Raw genomic sequence first — 24,504 nt, 5'->3', positions numbered from 1 at the left:
CCCTTCCCAACCCCCTCCCCCCAACAAAACTAAATTATGAATTTTCCTGATATAAAATCTGAGTTTGGGATTCCGAGCTGAGCTCATGCACACATTGTTGCTGATGATGTCTGGCGCATTTGGACGTACTTCCCTTTCTCAGCCAAATTATTAGTTCATCAATGACACTCCCATGTCGTTACAGTCTGTGCTGTGTTCCCATCAGTCACCAACACAGTTTGATTAAGGCACTCAATTATTTTTTTGGTTTTTATGGTAGGTCCGATGCAATTACAGCCAATCCTGAACTTTGTCTAATTGCAGTTCCAGTGTGCACGGCCTTCGGGCAGTCGGGAGTCAATACGCGTCCGTTTTCTCCCACACTCCCTGTGATGGATAATCTGGCTTTGTTTCTTATGGCTTCAGAAAAGGTAAGCTAGGTTTGAAGAAAAAGCAGAAGAGAGGAAAGTGTTATAATGTTTCTGTCCTCCAGCCAACTGGGACACAGCAAACACCAAAATATTAAATTTTAGACATCTGCATTTTTTCATGTTAATGTTAAATATAAAAGTAGTAATCAAGATAAATATAATACATAGCGCTTAAGTCTACTGGGCGAAAAAAGACTAGCAATTCTGAGGGTAAATTTCATTGCAATAAATTGTTACTGATTTAAATAGAAAATCTGAATTTGGTAATGAAATTAACTGAAGAGGTAATACCTTCATCTAAATTGCTTCAAACTAAATTTATATACAGTGAGAAGACCTTTTGGAACCTGAAAGCATTAGCATCTGTGAATAAAGTCATACACAGGTGTTTATAGACTTTGACCTTCAACTACAAATGCCAGGATTAGATATAACTACTGAATATTGTTTATAAATTGCAATAACTGTACCAGCTATCTCTCTGGCAATTCCGTCATTCCAATCTAAAGAAATTATTACTTATTTTCACAATGCAAATATTTAATATCAGGAAATCTGAGAACTGTCCTCAAATATCTTTCATATATACATTGCCCTACAATTAGAGAAGGTGATAACTTCCAAAGAAAATGTAATTTATTGAGAGAAAATACAGTTTTATACATTATGCCTAAGTTTCCCATAGGAAGGTTTAAATTTTTGTTACTTGAAAATCTTTCATTTCTGGTAAATCAGAACAGAATATCTGGATATGTTAAAAGATTAATAGTTATGCCATCTAACTTTAGTCATCCAAATATCAGTAGCCAAATCTAATAGGGCTCTCCCATGTCATTATAAAAAAAAAAGATTACTAGTTTAAAGTAAATGATTTCCAGATGGCTAAAATTAGGGTGTCTAAGGTCAAAAAATGCAGCAAGGCACTCAAACTATACTACATTAGAAGAGATTTCAGAGATAACCATGTTAAGATATTAATTAGTGGGGAAATCAGATTTCTAGTCAGGAGAAGCTATGTGAATGGTATACACGGATGCAGTCTGAAATACCAATTGGGAAAAAATGGATATAGGAGGGTGCATTCACATAGGAGCAAAAGGATGAAAAACATCCTAAAGTAATTTTGTTTGCTTTATTATTAATCTCTACATTTTGAACTTTATCCCTCTGAGCCCAGTTTCTCCTTCTGAGGTAGTAGTGAAATCCCGAGCTGGTGTTTGATATGTGGAGTTAATTTTATATATGAGTATATAGGGATGAGGAAGAGTTCTTAAAACTCCCAAATATTTCCACTGCTTCTGGTGCACTTCTGTGGAAATGTACCAGTCTCATATTGCATTATTATCAGTAGCTCCTTCAAAAAGTTGTCAAAAATACAGCAGCTGTTTGTGGCACAGTCAGAGCTTGGATTTCAAAGCAGCTTTCCAAACCAATCACCCTAAAAACTTCAGCCCTCAAAAGCACCCAAATTCAGGAAAAGGCCTCAGCTTACAGAGGGTGTTATGGCATTCCCCTTACACTGAAAAACCTTGGCTTTGATAAAGGACATCCTTTGAAAGCATTCCCTGCCGCCACTGTACTTTGTGACAGGGACTGTTACCAAACATATCTTGATCAAAAACAACAGCCAGATACAAGAAATGTAGCAGAGGTGATGAGAAAGTGGGGACCTGGGCCTATACATTACCAAAAACTTTAACAACTTCCCAGCAGCGGAAAAAAAAATAATAAAATCTCTGCATTTGCAAAGCACAGACACAATGCAGTGTGGTATAGATTTACATGGTGCACGTCCTGAGTCCCACTGCAAATGGATACTGGTAATACTGGTAACTGCAGAAGTGCAGGGAGCATGTTCTGGCCAGTGGCAAGAAAAAAACTAAAAGTGCTTTAGGGTGGGAGAGGGATGAGAGTCCAAACCAGATTAGAATGCAAACTTGGGTGGAAAAGGGACAGCTTACTCCAGATGTGTTAAATTTCCCAGAAAGTCACCATTGTGTACCAGAGTCTCTCCAGATCAGCTATTTGCTCATGGCCATTCAGAGTTTCCCACTGGGAAACCTGAGTGAGAGCACTCAGATTTGTATGGGATATACAAGTTGTATGTAACTGTGCTGTAGTAGCTCAGTCTAAATAACTTTCTGGCCATTGACACCACACTCAGGACAAAAAGACAATAAAAGGGATCCAGGATAATAAAAAAAAGGGGGTGGGGGGGGGAAGAGAACAACACTTTTTCAGCAGCCTTCCACAGAAAAACAGAAAATCTGCAAGGAAATAACTCCTGTCCTCAGTGCAAGACTAAAAACAGCTCAGCAACACAGCACAGGACAACTCGGACACTTACAAAGCCAGAAGGATCAGGTCAAACTTGTACTTGGGACAGCGCCATAAGGCCAAGTAACCAGGGAGGTGTCTGCTCTGTGTTTTAAACTAATCTATAGATAACAAGCCAAGCTAATACTCTGCTTAACTGTGCTTCTACAACTTCAGATTAATGGCCTAGATGCAGAAACAATTTCAGGAGTGGCTGGGATAAGAGGGAAAAGTCTTGGTATTTACTGTGAATATTACCCAGACCATGAAGATCTCCTTTCAGTAAGTGTATGTGGTTAATAGTAATAACATATTTTCAAATTTGTCATTAGTTATGATTAGATTAGTTGTGAAATTAATCAACTGAAAACACTGACTGCCCTGTTCCTAACAGGAAATGGGAATTTTGGAAACTGATATCCTCAGTCTGTGTAATGCAAATATCCTAGCCTGTGTAGGTTCTTTGGTTGTTCAAGCTCCTCTAGTACTTGGGCCATACTTGGCCCAAATATCTAAGATGAACTTTAAATGCATTTTTCTCTCTTGACTATGAAATTGAAAGTATGTAAGTCAAAATAAGTACATTACACTCTTACTGAGCCATCCTGTAGCACTTCACCTTTTTTGTAGTAATTGTAATAATGATGTCTTTCATTCCTTTTTCTAGTTTGGAAATTAATTTAATTCATTGGTTGCAAACAACAGCATGGGATGGGAGAGCAAGAGAAGGCAGCTGAGCTGGAAGCTGGTTCCTGAGCTTCATGGCCCACTGAGAAGGCCATGGAGAGGTGGTGGTGGAGGCTGGCTGGATACTGGAACAACCCCTTCAAAAGCCTGTGGGTTTGGGGTGAGGAATTCAGCAGGGCTTTGCCTTAGAGCAGCTGGACAGAAGGATGTTAATCTCCTCACTGCTATTGGTATCAGCTCTACTTGTATACTAAGGGCTTAATACTAATGGAAAAAGAGAAAGAGAAAAGGATTGTTCCCTCCTTAAAGTAAACTTTCTTCCCTGCCTTCAGCAGATGCAACTGCCTGCCAGTGCTTCTGAATGTCTTTATCCCACACATATAGGCTAGTCCATTATCATATAGACCAGTCCACACACACAGAATAGTCCTTCATTTTCACTTTCAGCTTCCTTGCAGGCAGGGTGAATTTCCCTGAGGTAACTCATGTTTGCCTGTATGAAACTAAAATAAAAATCATGGTAATGAAAATTAATTGTCAAGAGGGTTATTCAAGCTATTTTATATTAGTTTAAAACATATACATTAAAACTATTTGATGTTAGCTTAAAAAGTCAGATGTGTTGGTTACGCATGCAGGTTAGAACCACCAGTCATCTTTCCATATTAGCAAGTTTTAGTTCCAATTTGACCTCTTTACTCCTTGGATAAAAATATAAATATATATATATATATATATCAAAGGTTTCAAAATGCTTAAGACAGTCATATTTCTACAGACATATGTGCAGCCATGACTGTGGGCTCTGTAATGCTGCCAGCTAAACAGGGGTTTATGGCTAGCACATGTATGAACAGATGGCATAGTCCCCCTGTGCAGTGTGGTACACAGGTACCTCTCACTGCCAGTGTGGCCAGGAGAGGATGACTGGGCCTTGGCAGTCTTCCACATATGAGCATAAGCATTTTTATAAGAAGTTCACTTGAACTTTCTGAAATTCACGTAAATATTACACCAAATAAGAAGAAAGAAGAATTTCAGAAGTCTAACTATTTGTTCAAAATTCTAGTGATTTTTTGGTGAATTTTAAGTCTGCAGTCCAAAATGTTAATTATCAGAGGTTTTGAATGACCCAAAAATGAACTTCCTGTAAAATAAAATGTAACATTTTTGTATCTTTTTTTTTTTTTATTGTTTAAAGTATGTTTTTTCAATAGGAATTCATCTGTATTACAGCAAGTCCCACAGAAATCCAAACTTTAGACTGAGGTACTTATGATCTTTCCTTCAAATGTAAAACTCAGCTCTATTTTTTTTCATTTTAATAAAACACTAAGACTAAAAAAAAAAAACCTGCAAGAATAATCAGTATCTGCTGCACTGGAATAACAGAGCTGGGTGGAAACTGTGGGGATTGTCAAGTCATGCCATGTTTAGCATGCTCAGCCATTTTGGGTCAGGTCAGTATTTGAGCAAAAGTTTCATTTTTTTTGTTTGCTTTTTTTAAGACTGTATTTTGAATGCATTGCACTCTGTAGAATTGATAAGGAATATGTTTTCTGGGATTCTTGCTTTTATAGCAGCCTGGGGACATTCAGTTGTGAGCATACCACTAAAGAATTTAAAGGAAAAAAGTGCCTTTCACTTGCATTTTGCACAATGACTTGCACAGGATTACTTCTTTTTAAGACCCTTATTACTGACAGTAAGTAGGGAGTGGACTTGGGGGATTAATATTAGCATCTGGAAGTCCTGTGTCCCAGTTCACAGTAATGAACACTGGTCTATACTCTTGGAGTCTCTTTGACCCACAGTGTGCCTCACATCTTCAGTAGTGAGCAAAGTGCACAGCTAACTCTGGGTTTTTTTTAGTGTTTTATCTTATCTTTTTCTTTTTTTTTTTTTTCTTTTTTTTACATGGGTGAATTGGCAGCTGTGTTACAATTCTAATATACCCAGGGGTCATGACTCTTTGCAGAACAAGGAAGAAAAGAAAACCCCAGAGAAGAGCATGTAGGGGACAGTTTCCCAGCCAGCCCCGTCCCTCGCGCCCCGAGAACCCACCTATTCCTCGCAGCGCTCCAGCTAGCATGCTCAAACACCATTCTCTGCTCACTCTGGGTTTGCTCTGTACTGTATGGTTCGGTATTGTACGGGCTGTGCCTTTAGGCTGTAAGCTCCTCGGGACAGGGACCTGTTATGTGTCTGGCACACTTCACCTACTGTACAGCGCCGTCTACTCCAGCGCTATATAAATAATAAATAAAAAATAATAAGTGGATCTCCAGTTGTTTCCTACAAGATTTGTTTTTTTTCCCCTAGGTGGCAACATAAGTATTATATTATTTATCTCACTTCCCTAAATTAGTGTTTTCCTGCTTCCACTATAGGGATGGCTCAGGAAAATATAGCTGAAGATAGTTGTCAACAGAGGAGACATGTGGCTTGCTATTTGGAAGGGCAAGGGAGATCTAGCATGACAGGGTAGGGTGCTAGCTGCACATTCACTTATAAAGCAGCCAGCACAGTTTGGGAGCTACATAAAAGTTATTTTTAGAAGCTCAATTTGCTGCTACATGCCATTTCCAAAGGTCATCAAGTTGATTTGTCTAATGATTAGTTGGCAAGACGCTCACTGTACAGATGAGAGCAAGTACATTAGTAAACCATCCCTGCACACCTACTCAGGGGAGCTGTGCAGGATGCAGCTCAGCAGCATCAGTGTTTCAGCCTCCAAAATCACTGCATGAATGTCTAAAAAAATACACTAGTCTTGACCTATGCAAGGGGGTTTGTTACTGAAAGCTGAGGATCCTAATCTCTGTCTCTTCACTGGTTAGTGAGTCTTTGTGACTATTACAGTGGTAAAAAGTTGACCTGAAGCAGGATATTGTGGGGAGAAAAAAAAAAGCCACACAATTAGCATAAAACATGTATCGAAGGGAGGTTGACGGAACAGGGAGGGGATGAGGGGGAGAAGGTAAAACAACATTTAGACTTCTTGTAACAGTGCCTTTTCTTCCATTAGGTTAACTATGGTTCAGTGATGTTGCCTATCCTAAATCTTGGTTACAGATAGGGCCAACATTGAATAATTCAGGCTTGCAGCAATTTATCACTAGTAGAGTGCAAGTCTTTCAGAAAACAAACTTTCCAATCAAGTACTTAAAAACTGGCCCTCTGGATATATACTTTCTTATTTAAAATAGTTGTCATCTCTCAACTGATTTGACAACTTTGAGTTGTTTCAAATGTAGTTTTCATGTTAAAAATTCCTTGCAATGCAGATGTCTATTAGCAACATAGAATAATATACTGTACATCTGCAGCCAAAAGAACTGAACCACTTTGCACTGAAGTTTTCCAAAATATAAAGCTCTGTTCAGAAGCAAGCACCACTAGACAGACATGTCACAACACTGCGTTACAAGATGCATCACCCACTCGCTGTAGTAGGCCCTAAGTCCTACCCCTAAATTTTAATACTTTCGGTTCCATATACGTTGTAACCTTCTCTATAAGTTGCTAAATTCTGGGTATTCTGCGAGGAAGTTGGGTTAAAAGTCTGTGCACTCTTTGCCACCTTCATTCGCTTCGCCTCTGCCCTGGACTTGTAACAGAACTCTATCAAAGCCACCAGCATTGCCAAGCCCAAGCCTCCAACCAGAATGTAGAAGACTCCAGCAACGTTGCTGAGACTCAAGGCACTCGTCTTGTCCTGGGAAAACAGAAGTGACACAGTTAACCCTGGAAAATGGATCTCAAGAAGCACAAACCACACATTAAAACATCAGAAATAGACAAATAACAATGTTTAGCTGAAATTTAATGACACCTGTTTACATACTTTAGCAAAATTTGACCTATCTGGATCTGTAAGATATATTTTAAGCAACTAGTTTTCCTGGTTGGCATAAAAATATATTCCAAGTATACTGACAACATATCAGTATGTCATTGCTTGCTTACTGCAAAGCATTGCTTCCATTACATGGAGAATTAAACAATGACATGTCTAGCTCTCTTTAGGGGACATTTCAGCACTGATATGAAACTGCATTTATGTAAAGCTCTTCAGAAGCCTTGGAATCCAGAAATCCATTTATATATCAGACAAGACTCTGCTTGATCTTTACAAAAATCAGTAATTGTACTTGTGATAGGCACTGCTGTTAATTTAAAAGATCCAGACTGAGCTTCCAATACTTAAATGACAGGCAAAAATAATATGCGAGGCTTAAGTTCTTTCTCTGAACAAACAGTTCCTTTGAAAGTACACACTGTACCATACACATTGTGATGTATTTGCCTCTTACCTATTATTGCATTTTAGTTTTATTTTACTACAGATACAGTTCTGGAACATGCCCATGGACTACTAAGCTCAGCAACAGTATACTTCTAAGTATTAATGTGTGCAATTTAACACATTTTTCATAATTTAGATAAAAGTGAGGATTTTATTTAGCAAATTATTAAATATACACCATTTTACAAACAACCACCTTCTTGGGTGTATTGTAGTAAATAGCTATTCTACATTTCTCTATTCTTCACTGCTTAGTTATGAAGCACATTTTTCGACTTTAAATCCATGTGCTTTTTCAGCATAGTTCTCAAGGAACTCTCTCAGGATTGACTTCATATGCTACATTGTGTGCCTTAAAATACTTATAAAACTTTATTCTTACGCAGACTATATAATCTTTAGCTAAAGTGAGTACTTAACTTCTGATTGTAATCTCTATGAAATTTTAACTTATGAAGACTGAAAAAAAATTGGATGTTTAATTTAAAGAGGCACTATTCATTATGTAATCAGTAGTTTAGCACAGTAAAGGTTCCCTTTAGTGGTTGTACAGGGGTGACTGGGGCTTATAGCTGGGTTCTGCTTTATCTATGCCTTTTTAGCTGGCCAGGAGGAGTCCAAGCATCTTGGAGATGACTGTTCCTCTGGTGGCAATTGCTAACATGGTGCTTGCAAACAAGCAGGAGGCAGGACTGAGGTGGGTTGAGGCTTTTTCAGCTGTTATTTACAGGTATTTTGCCATCCTCTTAAATGGTTTTCACTGCTTTTTTTTCAAAGCACTTGCCAGAAAAAGAAAAATGTGTTGGAAGCTTGTTTCCCATGTTAATTTTATTAAGGTAAGTCTTAGGAAATAAAAGCAGCAAGCAATCAGTGTCTGTCATTCTTTCCTTTTAGCTGTGGCTGCAGAGGCTGGCATGGAGTCAGGTTCTGTCAAGAAATGTCAGACTCCTCAAATACAGGGCTGACACTGACTGTGGTGCTTCCCAGCCATCAGAAAACACCTGGTTCTGGGACTGTCCCCATAAAGAGAAGGAGCTGTCAGCTCTCTCAAGCTGCTAGGATTACTGTTTGGGTATGGACTAGGGTAAACACTGGAAGCTGTAAAAGCTATTAATTACTGAAGCCTTTCACTTCAAAGCTCAAGTTAAGTTTTCCTTGGCTCTCAAGGAGCCAGGGACACCACCTTCCTGGTCAGCAATGAAAGGCAATACTTCCTGCTTGCATTTCTCCTTTTCAGAAAACTGCTGAGGTGGGGCAGCTCCAAAAGAAGGTGTGAAGGGACATTTCCTAAGTAGTCAGTGGGAAAAGTCCATACCCTCCAGGCAGGAAGGAAACAACTAATCCAACCTGCCTCTTCCAAACCCAAAAATCTGCTTTGTATTTCTTCAAGAGATGCTCTGAATATGTGGGATGATCTTTGGTAATTTATATCACTGAGGACTTTAAAATACAATAGTGCTTCCTTAAATTAAAGCATGACCCCCACTAAGATGGGCCAAAGCTGTATCTACAGCTGCTTATTGTATTTCTATGTCATTTTGTTTACTACTTCCTCTACTGCTTTGTGAACACGATAGTTAGGTCCCGAACTGTAGCGACTGACCTTACTTCCAGAGTCCTTGGGTCCACATTCACCTTTATCGTACCACCATTTGTTTTTCAGCTTGTCTAAGACGCCTGCCTCACTGAGTTTCAAAACGGCAAGGTTTACAGGAGTTCTTCACGTGGAAAATAACATAAATAACATTATATATGTTATTTTATGTTATTCAAGTAAAACTACATAGAATCGCATTGCAAAGTGACAGAGCAGAGGCCACAGTGGGTGCTATGTCATGTACTGTTGGCCCAGGTTTAGAGACAGACATATGACCGGGACCTGCTCCATCGCTTTAGGTAACAGGCACATACTGCTGGGGAAGATTTGTAAATAAATAGTATGCAATTACTGTGAACCCAAAACTATTGGCTTACACATATTAACAACATACCCTTCAGAGATATACGTAAGACAGCTGTGTATGCTACTTAAGAAACATTAATTTGTGTTCCTTGCTTTCAATCTATTTTTAGTTTGTATGCATACAAACTAATAATATGATTTGGCCATAGGTATTTCATTTACTGCCCTCAAAATTATCCTGGCAAGAAAAGAAAATGCTTCCTGCAGTGTGCTGCCCATAACAGTTTGGCACAGCCCTGTAATAGGTCTCTATGCAAAGAACTTGGGGGGAGAGCTGCGAAGATCCCCTTATCTCCAGCTAAGAAGGACAGTGAGTCTTCCATTTTCACTTCCTGTTTCAACGTAATTTTAAAATTCAAAGTTTTTCCTTAAATCTCACTTATTCATGTCAATATTTCAAGGGTCCCAGGCTGGTGATAAATTTCTACTTGGAATAGTTTTCTCTTCCTGGTAGCATTTGCTGTGGATGGCATAACAGAGTTTAATATTGAAATGAAACCTAATCCAATGCCTCAGAATCATGAAATGCTATTGGTTTACAGTGAAGTTGCTTAAACTCATTGAATAATCTCAGAGTATTATGGTAGTGCCCCACTTTATGCTATATCCTATCACTATAATGGCATTAAATTAAATTATTAGCAGCCTTATTTTATGCACTTTCCACTTCAATCACTGTCCAGTTCTTAATGGATACCTCTTTGTCTTACATGGACATCTATTTATGTGCAGGTGTGCATGCAAATACAATATATATTAGAGAAGCAGGGAGATAAACAGAAATGGCATGTGATAGATAGCCTTCTGGGCTGGTAAAGGTTAAATGACATGATTCTGTGTGTGCCAGCAGATTCCTATGGGAAAATTTATCTCCCATAATATGCCATAATCCATGCATCATTTAAACATTAATTTATGGATTCAAGGCTTAATAAATAAATAACCAGCACAAACATTAATTAGTATAGTGTAATTGAATGTACTAAAATAGTTTGCATTGAAGAGGGAAGGGTCTTATTGCACTCTGTAACTGGTTTAACTGGAAATCCCCAAATGCTTATGTATTAATATATTTGTGCAGGCTTGTATATAGCTATTTACTACACAAGTAACAGCTTCTGAGCCTTGTTGCTATTCTTAGCTCTAGGGATACTGTCACTTCATACATTCAGATTACACTTTCTATATGTACCTAAAGTGGCAGGATTCACCTCACCTCAATATTTCACCCCTAAATTATGCTTTGTCTGTCTGTCCAGACCTCCCTGCAGTTAATGGGAAGAGGCAGGTACCTCCAAATGGTGGGCTTTGATACCAATATTAACAAAGGATGATGTTGAGATGCCTGTCTCTTCATTTACTGCTGAGGAGGCCTTGGTACCTTGGAGAAATTTTTGACAGCCACAGTTGGGTGAGAGGATTTTCCAGGGACTCTCAAGTGATCACTCTAAGTAAAGGAAAAGCTTCATCCACTTTCCAAATCCCACACATTTAATTCATATGCAATACCCTGATTCTAGAAATAAAAATGCCCATATTTTGCTCTTTTCCAGTATTCAAACTTACATTTTGCCTTAAGGCTTCTGGCAGCAGGCTGTGCAGGTTGACAGTGGAACATGAGAGTCCCACAGCTGTGAAATGAGTGGGCTTGGGGTGCTGACAAGTTGCCTGTCAATATGATCCTCTGCTGGCTTCTAGTATAAGTGCAAAATAATTAATATTATTTGAATAGCCATGATCTGTAACGTGTCATGCACTGGCATTGAGCCACATCCCCATGCTCCTAAATCCCATCAGTGTCACAGGGCTGGTTATGACAGAGGTAAGGGGGCATACAGGTACTGTTCTCACTTGGAAAATCAGAAGGCTAGGGAGTTGCTGCAGATTAAACTGATTAAATTGGTAACTAGAATAGATATGAACTATCAAGGCCAGAAGCAAGGTAGGGACAAGTCAGAAAACAGATGTCTCCATGTCCTTTGCTGCTTTATTTCTTTTCCCAGCACTAACACTTGAGGCATATAAAGCCTGAAAAGGTAGGTTCTTTTTTTTTTCTGTTTTGCAACTGTAGTTCCTTTAATGTCATCCTTTCTGCATTGTCTCTGCAAGGAAGCTCTCAGGTTTTCCTTTGGCAGGAGCAATCAATTTCACACTTTGAATTGCCACGATAGCCTCAGTTTCTAAGTGATCTTAGTGGCAATAGTCAGCAGAGAAAGTTCCCATATTTCATTGGGATGCAGCAGTTATGTGACAGATGCCAGGTCCTTGTTTCTCCTCTCCACAGATTTTGGTGGAAAACTTTCTGATTGAAGGTTCTTCTGAAGCTCAAGAAGGCCTGTCCTCTGCTCCTCCCTTTCTTGCCTGCCATAACAAGGCTCTGTGCCATTTCCTTCACATCTGCCCTCAGACAGTCCCAGCTGTGATGAGGGAGAAGCATTCTGAGAAAAACTTAAAATTATATATTACAATAGTTTAAAATATTTTACACCTTCAAACAGGATTTCTGTCCTAATTTAAATCATCAGCTGTGATGGGAAATGCACATGGTCCAATATAGGACGCCTAGACTAAGGGGCCGCAGAGTGGAAAAGGAAGATGTTTCACTTATGGTTTTCAGAATCACAGCATATCTACACCTCTTTGCAATCACACTAAGTGATTGAAGGTGTAATGAAATTTAATGTATTTTAGGCTTGTTTGTTTGTTTGTTTGTTTCATTTTTAGTAGATTTTTCAACAGCATGAGATGCATGTCCAGGTTACCTTAGCTCTTGGGACAAGTCACTTATTTTGACCATGCCAGTCATAAACTCAGAGACTACAGCTTGTTACTAGATTGCTTACACAGTCATGTTGGTGAATAGTCCCACTGATATTCAAGGGGACAGAAACAAAAAAATCATTATGGTTTGCTGTATGTGAACAAGAGAAATGTACTAAAGTCACATTTATATTAAATTTCCCATTAAGTTCAGTATTGTATACTTAATATGGCAGTGGAAAAATGACTAGAAATTTGGGTTTAATTGTTTAGTGGTTCCTGAATTACTATGTTTGGCTAAATCTTCAACTAGAGTAAACTGGCACAGTTTGTGAAAATTTTTTTTCCCAGTGCACAGCTGCTGAGACTCTCTGTTGTTGTATATAAAGAGGATCGAACTGCCTCAAGTTCATGTAAGGATAATATATGAGAAATAATAATTAAAATTAGCCATTATCTATGGAGAAGAATTTGCCCCATGTAGCCAGAGTGCAAAACTGTTGTGTGACAGCACAGGAGATCCTGTTCTTCACCCACATGCTGAAGTCGGTGTTGGCACAGCCTGACCTGGGCACAGGGACACTGAGTTTTCTAACTTTTCATCATGTTCTCAGCCATTCTGCCTCCTCTTTTGGCTTCTTACTCATTTCCTCTTATCCTGTCATCAATCACTTGGTGCTGGAAGGGCCATTTTTTTAGAGCCTCAGGCTGGATCTTGAGCCAGCAACATCAGCAAATTCAGAGTGCTTTAAAATGGCATTAATGAAGTTCTGAGCTAGCTGTGTTCAGGACAACAAATGGGCAATTATAACACTTAAATCACAATACTGAGTGATTCTGAAACAAATACAGAATTCTTGCAGAAAGGGATCTAAAAAGTGCAATCATGGGTATATTTTAGGAGCATTTTCATTACCACTCATGGCTGAGCCTTTAATTAAGTGTAAGGTCAGTCTCATCAGCTGATTGAAAAACATGGGCCACCGTGTTTTCCTGAGGGCTGCCAGCTGAGACTGGAAAGGATCTCCACCAGCACAGCTTCTGTCCACTCATGCTTTATAAAAACAATGGAGCAAAGTGGCAGAAACTGTTTCAGTACCTTCCCATGCACCACGTGAAATGATGACGTACAGTTAGGATCTGAGGTAATACTTTCAAAAACACTCAAACGACTTGAGGGAACTCACTTTTATCTTCAATCATGAACTAATTAATCAGATCACTAAACCACAGGTGATTCACACAGGGCAGCTTTCTGAACTGTCCTTCTGAATTTTGGAAGATTGCCCCTTAAAAGGAACAATAAATGGGGAGGCTAGAGGTAACCTTTTAACAGCAGAGAATGGAGGTAGGAGACATCTTGTTTTACAGAGCAATACAAGCCTTTGGAGAACAGCTGAACTCTCTGGAAGCTCCCTCATTTCTGTAGTCCTCTGTACTATCATGAAGGGTTATTGTGGGGCTACACTCTCATATTCTGAATAATGAATCTCAAATAGTACCAGCACAGTTATCAGCCAAGCCTCAAGTGCTGTATTTCTTTCAAGAGGAGTTTCTTATTGTCATTTATGAGAGTGCAAAGCCCTGAAATTTAAACTGAAGCTGCTGAAAAAGCTCAGGGTTTGTTCTTAAATTCATACAATGAAAAGAAGTATACTTAAGCTTCTTCAGAAGGTAGGAACTTAGTTCAGGTCGTGTTTGTAGCTATCAGGTTTACAAAAGTAATGCATAATGTCCCAGTTATTCTACTAATGATAATTTACTAGCAGAAAATAAATAAAATACTTAGAGCTCTATTAATTCAGTAGAAAGGGTCTTGACTTCAATTGATCAAGGCTGTTTCTGAACAAGGAAATGAATATTACAGATAATAAATGGCTAAGTTACCCTTTGGGGAATCAGCCTGGCTGTAGTTTATAACCCAAGACCAGATGCTGCTGCAATGCAGATTTTGAGAAGTGTGGGAATGCCTGCTCACCTGCATAATGTACCTGGTTCCATCAAACGTGGGCAGTGTAGGCACATAATAGACCTGGAGCGTCCCAGGACCACAGGTTCTGCCTACTCACTCAGCTGTGCCTGGGAAAAATTGTGGCAAGAAACAGGCCCAAGGTCAGATGAATGCTCATGGCAGGCTGTGTATTGTCCCAGAACCATGAGCTGAGCTCTGTCATGTTTTCCATCCTTTGCTAACACTGTCCTGCCCACCACATTGTCTACTGTGTCCTGAACTTCCCATGTCACCTACTGTTTATTTCCACTGGCAATGTGTTCTTTCCTTCCTCCTGCATTCACAGGTCCTCTGTTCGTCCATGAACTGCACTCCTCGCCTTTCTTTTCTACTTTTACCCCCCAACTGCTTTTTCTGTCACTTTCTACCACACCAAACTTGCTCCTTCAGTGCTTCCAGACATTTCCCTGGTGAAGCCCTGTGTGTCCCTCTACCATGAGCTGTTCCCATTTTCCTGCTTCATAACTCATAGCACCTGTGGCTGGTAATTAGGGAAAGTAAGTCAAAAAACATCCTTAGTTTGCTATCTAGCTTTTGTTTCACTCTTATGCACGCTTATGAGGGGGATAATCTAAGAAAACTTAGGTATTTTAATGATTTTATTCTCTGCTTATTCAGTAAATAAATAAATACTCCTCCCCCAGTAATGCAAAAGCTCAGGCTTGAGTAGAGGTGCTATTGGATTTAATATATCTGAATATTTTGGAAAAGAAAATAGAGACCATTTTTGAAACTGTGACTGCTGGCGAGCAGAGCGGTGTGGGGAAAAATAGGTAGAGCAGCAGGATTGCAGGCAAAGTGAAGAGGATTAGGAGACCAGTTCTGGGTGAGTGCAGAACAGCCCAAGGGATGGTCCCTGAGGCCAGGGCACAGCGCAAAAGAGCAGGAGGACTAAAAAAGGAGAGAAAATAGTAAGAAAAAAATAAATGTAGGCAACTGTAAAGAAAGCTACATAAACTGTGTATGATAAATTAGTCATATTTACTCGTCTGTATCTCACTAGCTCTGCGCCTGCACAGCTACCTGTGCAGCATTCTCTAATATATTGTTCACACACAAGCACATAAATGCACATTATTACATGCTGCCTGGAACAGAAGGGGTATTTATAATACCTCAGTTCTCCCCCATTTCACCATCTTCCACATTTTTGCTTCTTTTCAGCACCAAGCAGTTTCTCAAGTGAAGCTGTAATGAAGCAAGGAAGTGCTGGTACTGGCCATATGGAAGATAGGGGAATGCAGGAAGAATATGAAGCTACTAACACCTCAGTGAAGCATGCAGCCTAAAATTCCTGTCCCATAAATTCTGGTAAATTATGCCTAGGGAACCATCATAGAATTCAATTTGTTGGAAATATATCAGAAATTGTCAGCATGAAAATAATTTATCTGAAACTCGTCTTCAATTTTGGATACTTGTGAAAATTGTAATTTGTACCAGTATGGTTTGTGTCAACAATGGATGCCTGAGCCTGGACCATACATTGAATTACCCCTCAGGGATAGTCACCCTTGTTTTCCCCCCCTTCTCCTCTAATATAACTGAAAAATATTTTAAGTAATACCAGGTAGTAGGAAAAAAGTCTTAGAGCAGGCTTCTGAAGGTATTTAACAAGCCTGGAAAAGGCTCACCACAATTTCAGAAGAGGCATGTTTCTGAAAACTGGTGATAGATCTCACTCCAGAGACCATTCACGAGTTCCTCTTGGGCTGCTTAAACAAATGCAAATATTTTTGCTTTGACAGTAATTGCATACACCTCGGTTTCAGCTGCAGGTACCAGCAGTGCTGTGCTACTGGTGAAGCTGTTTCGTCGCAGGTAAGACCCCAGCAGATGCACCAATTACTTCACATACTGTTTACCCGCTTTTGGTGACATTGAGGCTAACCTTGGAGTCACCTCCCCCGCTGCCACATTCTCCTTTGTCGTACCACCATTTGTTTTTCAATTTGTCCAAGAGGCCTTGTTCATTCAGTTTTAAAACTGCGAGGTTAACAGCATTTCTTGAAACGATAAAACATATTTTGTAAGAAACTGCACAGCTGTTAAGATGTTAGAAGGAATGAGGACTTAAGCTGTTTATAAGCTTGATCCACACACTAAATAAACCTCTCATTTCCATATTTCAAAGCCCTTGGCATCACAAACAATTGTGGTTACTTCCAAATGTGAAAAATGTGTTTGCAGTTCTAGAAATGATTTTCAGAACAGCTTGGATTTTAATGCAAAAATTCTATCAACCAACCCAAACTATTTTTGCAAAATGGTGATAAAACTCTGCCTGGAATTAAAAACGATTTACACAGATTGATTTGAATCTATATTTGAAGTATGTTCAGTGTGGGCCCAGGCTGTTTTTTTCAAGCAGATGAGAAATTGTATCCCCACTTACTAAAGAGACAAGATCCAGACTGACTGGGCTAGACACTGCCAGTCGCTGTCTCACTACAGTTCTGACATGAAGCTCTTCAGACTGATCCTGCATGAGCTGCAGATTAGGGCTCCAGAAACAGGCTGTGGGAGGAAGAGCTGAGGAGGACTAACAGCTCACACACTAAGGTGCTGTCCAGAGCCAATCAATAGACAGCACTGGACAAAAGTGCCCAGAGGTCTGAAACCCTGCTGTTGGCACATCTGTGCGTTTGGGATGCAGGCTCTAGACTCCTGCTCTCTTTGCATATTAGAGGCTTAGCTGAAAGGCAAGACCTGGGGTCTAGCTTAGTGCTATGACTTGAGGAACTGCCCTGCTATTCTGGGAGAACACCCTGTGTCCCAGCCCAAAGAGCACCTGGGGAATGGAGGAGGAAAGTGGTGATGAAGGGTGTCTGCACTGGGGAAACATCAGAACAGTGTGGCCAAACTGAAGCTCAAGCACTGTTGGAAAAGCCAGCTAATTAGCTAAGTGCTGAGAGACAAGAAACATATTTGGACATCCTGAGCATCCAGGATAGATACAAGATTTTTTTGACATCCTGAGGACTTTTCTCTGGAGAGTTTATACATGTTATGCTTCCACTAAGTGAAAGACAAATCCTTCTTTGCTAGCAGCACAGTGGCATGGGCACGACAGACTGAAAGCGATTCTGGTGTACTCCATATAATTTTTAAATGCTCTTTTTCAGATGATAGAAATACCTGAGAGAGACTTTGGATCTGTGCAGGAAGAGGGGCACTGCCAACACAAAGGGTAAAGCACAGAACCACTGTTTCTGTAGGTACACAAGTCTGCTGGAATTGTACTGAAACTCAGCCAAGAACTAGGACACAACTCGTCCTAGGATACAGTTGCTTCTGTGCATGCTCAGAGGTTTCCTTTTAGGTGTCCAGAGGTCATCAGGACTGGATGGCAGTGGTCAGACAGTACAGACCACCATACAAACCCAGTTGTAAGGCATTTGGATTTATGATAGTGACTATAGTCACTATCTAACATTTTCAAATCAGTTGCTACCTAACCTGCCAAGGTATTTATGCAGCCACTATCATCTCCAAAGGAAACTTTGGACTTTTTAAGTGTACCACTTCCTATCTGTATTACTAAGACCATAAACAGTCACATATCCTAATGGTACACAACTACATCAGTATCAGTAAAATTGTATCTTACTATTTTTATGTCCAGAGGTCCCTAGTGCAACCATGCCTATCAGAAATGTGCACTCTCTCTGATGGGTCTCTGCCCAAGTTTTTGTGTGGATCTGCAGGGGCACATGGAGGAGAGATATGGTTCATCTTCAAAGTATTTGAGAGATGTCAGTAGCTTAACTACTGCTCTTTGGGAATGATATGGGGTTGAGAAAGATGGAGATTCTCTCTCTGAATTTGTTTAATGCTCTCAAGATCTGTCTGTCAGGACTGAGTGGGATATGAAAAAAACTATGGCTGTAATAGCATCCTCACTTCAACAACAATGAGAGAATGCAACACCTTCAAAGCACTTGGGGAAGGACCAGGAAGAGATCCTCTGGCAGCAGGGCTCTGTCAAATCATATGGCACTAGAAGACACTTGGGTTTGCTATTCAGCCTCTCTAGAGATGGCTGATCTCTTGTCTTTGGGGGTCCTTTCTGGTCTTAGAATGGAAATTTTTCTCTTACTAAGAAAGATTTTCCTGGCAAGCAGGTAAAGATAATGGTACTTCACAGCTTATGGAGAGTCCTTTACTACACTGGTCCATCTGTGGGACAAATGTCAGCTTCAGAACAAACCTTTACTGTCTTCTGGTAACAGCTTTTCATAAAGCTCCTCCTGGATGAAAGACAGGTCTTTGCTGGCTGGTCATGAAGTTTGGAAACTACTTGTGCATTGACCTGATGTTACCTAACTTCACTGCAGTTAGACTCACAGGAGATTTTCAATAGAGATAAAAGAATTGCTTGTCTGTCCTTAAAAGTGAAAATGAGAAGTGTAGGCTGTAGTGGGAGTGATAACAGACTGCTCTTGGTGGATAAATCTTCTAAGGGGAATTTAGCAGCCAGGCTGACAAATGTGATTTTGTGAGTGCTCTAATTATGGTTCACACTCCAGAGGGAGAGAAGCAATTGCAAAATTGGAATGAAATTGTTCATTTGTTGCTTTTGTTCAGGGAAGCAATTGCTTTTGAACCATATTTATCACAGATTTTTCATGCTCAGCTTTTTATTTAAAAAAATAGCCTGTGCTTTCAGTCTGTTGGCCCCATTCAGAAAGGTAACTGTGTGGCCAGCCTTGCCACTTAAAAGACAAATTTCCAGTACACTAAACATAAGTGTTACCTTTTTAAGGACATTGGGTCTGGGCCATGATGAAAGATGATCCTGGAAACACTATTTCTCTGATACTGAACAACATTACTTATTCTGAAAATCTCTTAGATATGTATCTGGAGCCTGATGTCTACAAAGTCAATGTCAAAACTCCCTGCTTCAACAGGATCCAAACCAAGGTCTAATTTAATGGTGCTATGTTGAATTGTCACACTGGGCAGCAATAATACAAGAAGATGCTTTGACAGTTCTACAGATGCAGGTAGGATTGATTACTCTCACAAAAAATGAAATGTATCTCAAGGAATATCACTAGCTCTTAATTCAGCAAGGCACTTAATCTCAGTCTGATTGTAAAGCAGATGGGAAGCCCTATCTAACCATCTATCTGAAAAAAGCACCTTCAAACTATTTCCTCTGAGCCGTAGTCTCTTAAGAGTGAACATTAAAGCTCACCAAATTACACAAAGTCTTTATGCTGAAATCCTTAGAAAGGTTTTTTCTTTTCAAAGTTCATCTTATTTTGGTTGAAGATGTTACCTGATGATTTAATTTTTTTTTTCAAGTTAATGTCTACTTACACCTTTCATTTGGATATTCCAAGATTAGTTAAAAACAACTAGGTGATGTCTTTGACAACTAATACAAGTTTTCATGTTTAATTTTCATGTTAGGGAAAGAGCTTTCTCACTGCCAAATACTTAAATTTATCCTTCAAAGCATTAAAGATTATCAAGGAAAAATTTCCCACATTCATTTAGAGAAGCTGCAGCTGGTTGATAGTAATCCTAGAGTAATATAAAAATAAATAAATGAAACCCATTCATGAGAGGGTTATTTAGCTGGGTTATCAGCCATATCCATAGACAGTTTCACAGCACAATAGAGAAATGAAAATAAAAAGGATGAGGAAGTAAATGTGGATTTAAGCTGCAATCATCACCCTGAAATTAAACTGTATTGTTTATAAATGTAACACATTATTGTCCTCATCATGTCTAGTAGGCCATGTAAAACCAGGTTAGTTTCACACTGCTTTCTCTGTTGCTTTGTTATCCAGGTCCATCTCAACATGTGGAAATAAATTATTTCCCTCTGATCAGCAGAACACACAGCACCTTTGCTCAACACTTCTGTACCTCCTAGGTAGTGCCTAAAACGTGCAATGGTGACTGCATTGAAAATTATATACCAAGACCTCAGAGCCAGGCTAGACCACCCGCACTCACCCTAGACAGTGCTTCCTTCTGCCACAGAGGAAGACATTTGGAAACCTGAGTCTCCATGGCAGAAACTTTTCTTTCATCTTGAAAAATAGGACTGTATCCTCAACACCACACGTAGTCCAAACTCCCACTAAAGACAATGTATTCCTTAAAAAAGGAACTGATGTCTTTGCAAGAACCAGGGTTTAACAGCAGAAAGCAGGCAAGGGTTTTAATATTTGACTCTTAATCCTTGGCGTCACTGCACAGTCCTGCCTTTTCCATTAGTCTGAAGAAAACAGGGTCCTCACATGCAATAATCAAGCCAGTTCAGACAAAACTGCAACCCTTGCTTCACAAGTACTTGGGTGCTTGGACAGTGATTTCAATGTATGGATCCCAGCTATTTTTAACCAGCTTTTAGAATTACAGTATGAAAAAACATGATGAGATTTAAATCACTATCTCTCATTTAAAATCACTTTCCATCTCTCTATAAATAAACAGCAGTAAGCAGTTTAAAACATTAACTAGTATCCCTTCTTTTTTTTTTTAGAAGACCCCATCTGTGCTGTATATACACCTTACACAGTTATCAAAAGATAAAACTGCACAGAGAGATGACAACAGGACTACCCAGTCCCTTACAAAATAGCATTAGAGATTCCAAACAGATACATCATTTGTTGCCCAAAGAGTTGCAGCAGGGTGCTGGCCCAAAGCCCAGGGAAGTGAGCAGAGAGGTTTGCTTTGACTTCCAGTGACTTTGGATCACATCAATGGTTAGCAGTTGACCCATCTGGTGGACTTCAGTCCATAAGAAGCAGTGAGGGAGGCATGCAACAAATGACCTGAACACCATGGTGCACCACTCTGTGGAACCCAGCTCATATGCATGCTCAACCACAGGAGGGGCATTTCCATAGCTGAGAAAGACACAATAAGGTCCCTGCACCACAAGGGAATGAGATAGAGATCCAGGCTAAGGCTCACCATGGCCGACATCACAAGCACTGCTGGAAATCTGAGACAGTTGTAGTGGAACATCATGAAAAGGGACATAAAATTTTGCCTAATGTAGCACTTCCAACATCAATTTCAGCACAGAAACTCATCACTCCTTAGAAATCAGGAAATAAAATGTTTAAATTAATTCTGCTCAGTAAGATCAGGCCTGTTCTCACAGCCTAATGCTGAGAGCTTGACTACACACAACAGAAAGGAAAGGCTCTCTCCAGCCTGGTTAGGCTGAATATGTGTCCAAATGTATATATACTTGTATACAAATATGTACACTCTTAGCCACAGCTGCTTTTCATTAAAGTCATTCAGTTCCCAAAATTTCTGGATGCACCATGGTTCACAGGATGGGTGGAAAGCACCACACATCTGCACCATTCAGCATCATCCCAAAAATGCAGTTCCAAGGACTCAGCCTTGGCCTGGTTCATGGAGACTGCCTCCATGAAGAACAGCCTCAAAATATCCACTTTTAAATACTGAATATAATACTGAATACTAAATACTGAATACTGGCATAAAGGCACAGACAGGTACCTACGTACTCATTATGAAAAAGGCAGGATCTCTGCAGTAGGCATTTAATAACAATATTTTAGGCAGTCGGTAGAGCTCTGCCAGGAAAACTTAAATGTCTTAGCTATTTAAACAGCTTTGACATTTTCCTGAATCCCTTTCCTGAACTTAGTCTCATAAATTCTGTGTAACTGGCATGTTAGATAGCAAAAATACTTCCCTGCATCCTGGGCAGATTCTTAGCACAGTTCTGCAGTTATCATCACAGATGGCGGCACTGTTGTTTCACTGCTAGAGTTGGGGATGTTGTTCACTTGCAATAATGAATGAGCAAGATGTACAAAAATAACGTGACTCACTAATGAGACCCCACATACACAAAACCAGCCTTGTTTAAATTGCAGCCATACTGTACAGCCCATCATCCCAGAAATGCTGGGCCCACTGCTGCAGCTGCCGAGGCAAAAGCAGAGCAGGGGCCACAACCCTCCAAAAGGCTTTTCATAAATCATTTCCACAAGGGATTTCAAGATTCAGAAATCACTCAGTTGCTTAGAAATCATGTGCAGAGAGATGGCATCTCTGGTTAACCTCAGGTTATCTGAACATACAACAGAGTTCAGCAAGGAGTACTGAATGTTATATGAAAAAAGCTCCATAGGTGGGCCATATGTGAGGTATGGACCAACTGGAAAAACACAGAGGCTTCCCTTCTATTACAATAAAAACATATGACCACATTGTCCTATAAGTTTGTTGCACATATACTCCTATAGAACTGGTACCTGTAAACAAAAGGGTGATCAGCAAACTACTGTAAAATGGGAAGTAAAACCACAGATGTGGTAGTGCATCACCACTAAAGGAACAAGTTTTCCTGAGACTGCAGTATCACAGCCAGTGTTGGAAGCATCCCAAGCAACCCCAAACTCATTTTCTTCCTTGCACTTTGGATGTCCCTCCCTGCAGCTCCCTGCTGGTGCAGCCATCCTGCAGACCTGCCCCCGGGCACTCCTGGCGCAGGCTGGAGGGCTTTTTCCAGCAAGACAAGGCACAGAGAGTGCTTGGTGAACCCAAGGTCAGTGACCTTATTTCAGTGATGTGAATTGCAGTTATTCTCTTATGATCTAATCTGCACCCAGCCCAGGTGGCTTGGGAAGAGGCGGCCACAGCTGCCAGAATCCTCTCCTCACCCCCCAGCCTAGCGCTTCCTGGATGCAGCTGAGGATCCATCTTAAATGTGCTTAGTGAAACACAAGTGGGTGCACTTTTATAGCTTGTATATATCATCCATTCAAATGATTTTTAACAGGATAAATTAAAATGCAACCTTACCAAGCAAAAAATTAAGACCTGCACATCTTTTGAGCTGTTTATTTTACCCATGTTTTGAAAAGCGCTGATGGCAGATTGTACCACGACACAAATGTAGTGTGGTTTAGGGGTTGTTTGACAATTCATCAAGAGAAATTAAGTGTAAAGCTGCATGGCACTGGCTGAATATGTTTAATAAATTAGGAATGAAACAAGTACTCTGTTAATGCAGAAGATGTAGCCAAAGCTTACATCACTGTATACTCAGAAGGCTTGAAGGATCAATAATGTAAATATTAAAAAGGAGAGCTAATGAATGAACATTTTTACAAGAAAAATAACCTAAACTTTAAGGACAAAAGGCCTGCTTTAGAAGTGTATCCTCTTAAAATCTTACAGGGGAAATATTTTACTGGAATTTATAAAGGTTTGCATGTTGTCCTGTAACTTGCATGAAAAAAACTATATTCAAATACTGAAGCACAGTAGTCATCAAAACATTTTTACATATTAGTTCAAACAATATAGAGTCTTTGGGGCTTGCTGTCATAACTTGGCCAGCATTTATATTTGATAAAGAACTGCTAATATTCATGTTGTGTGCCTTCATAATATACTAGCTCTTCTGCAGTGGGTCTCTCAGGCTTTTCTGCTAAGGTCCTCCATTACTATATTCATGCTTATCAAAGAAAGGATGTCATCAGCCATCTCAGCAGAATGCTCAGGTCCAGCTCAGGACCCACCAGAACAGCGAATGCTTCCTCAATTCCTCTTGCAAAAGTTCACATACCCCTGAAGAACTGACTGGTCTGTAGAAAGCCAAAAAAAGCAAAAAAAGATCTGGGTAGGTTCTGTGCTGCATTAGAAGCTGAAAATAATGTTAGAAAACATTATTTTAAAATCCTCTGTCCAAGTCCAACTGCATTTAAAATACCACTTACATAAAAATTTATCAAAATATTAGTCAAACAATAAGAATAAAGTATTTTAACAAGAATGTGCGTTTATTCCTATCTGTTTAGAGATGGGAAATTTACAGCAGTGCTCAGATACTTTTCAATTGTGGCTAATTAAAATAAGTATAGCACTCTTCATCTAACCATCCAAGTAAGATGGTTAATTTCCAGGGGCAGTGAGTATTTACAGCTTCTATGTGTATCCTAAGTATAGTACACAGTTTAGTTCCTCAAGCTAAGCTGTGTAAACAAATATGAGCCAAACTGACACCTTGAAGATCAGCAGGACT

General features: G+C 39.7%; 1 protein-coding gene across 3 annotated transcripts in view; it reads right to left on the bottom strand.

The window, feature by feature from the left end:
* Nucleotides 1–250: 250 nt before the first annotated feature.
* GRIA4 (glutamate ionotropic receptor AMPA type subunit 4) overlaps nt 251–24,504 on the bottom strand; it is a 216,573-nt gene continuing 192,319 nt past the window's right edge. Inside the window, exons 14-16 of one of the 3 annotated variants that reach the window (XM_062514597.1) lie at nt 9,326–9,440; nt 6,997–7,131; nt 251–415 (exon numbers count right to left, since the gene is read on the bottom strand). In XM_062514597.1, the coding sequence (XP_062370581.1) occupies nt 251–415; nt 6,997–7,131; nt 9,326–9,440 (415 nt within the window). Of the gene's footprint in view, nt 416–4,819; nt 5,661–6,996; nt 7,132–9,325; nt 9,441–16,347; nt 16,463–24,504 lie in introns of those variants that run through there. The other 2 variants (XM_062514592.1, XM_062514599.1) reach the window with 2 other exon arrangements.

The sequence above is a fragment of the Cinclus cinclus genome, chromosome 2 (assembly GCF_963662255.1).
Source record: "Cinclus cinclus chromosome 2, bCinCin1.1, whole genome shotgun sequence".
Lineage (NCBI taxonomy): Eukaryota > Metazoa > Chordata > Aves > Passeriformes > Cinclidae > Cinclus > Cinclus cinclus.
The sequence above is the reverse complement of the archived record's forward strand: the minus strand, read 5'-3'. Positions and strand labels throughout refer to the sequence as shown.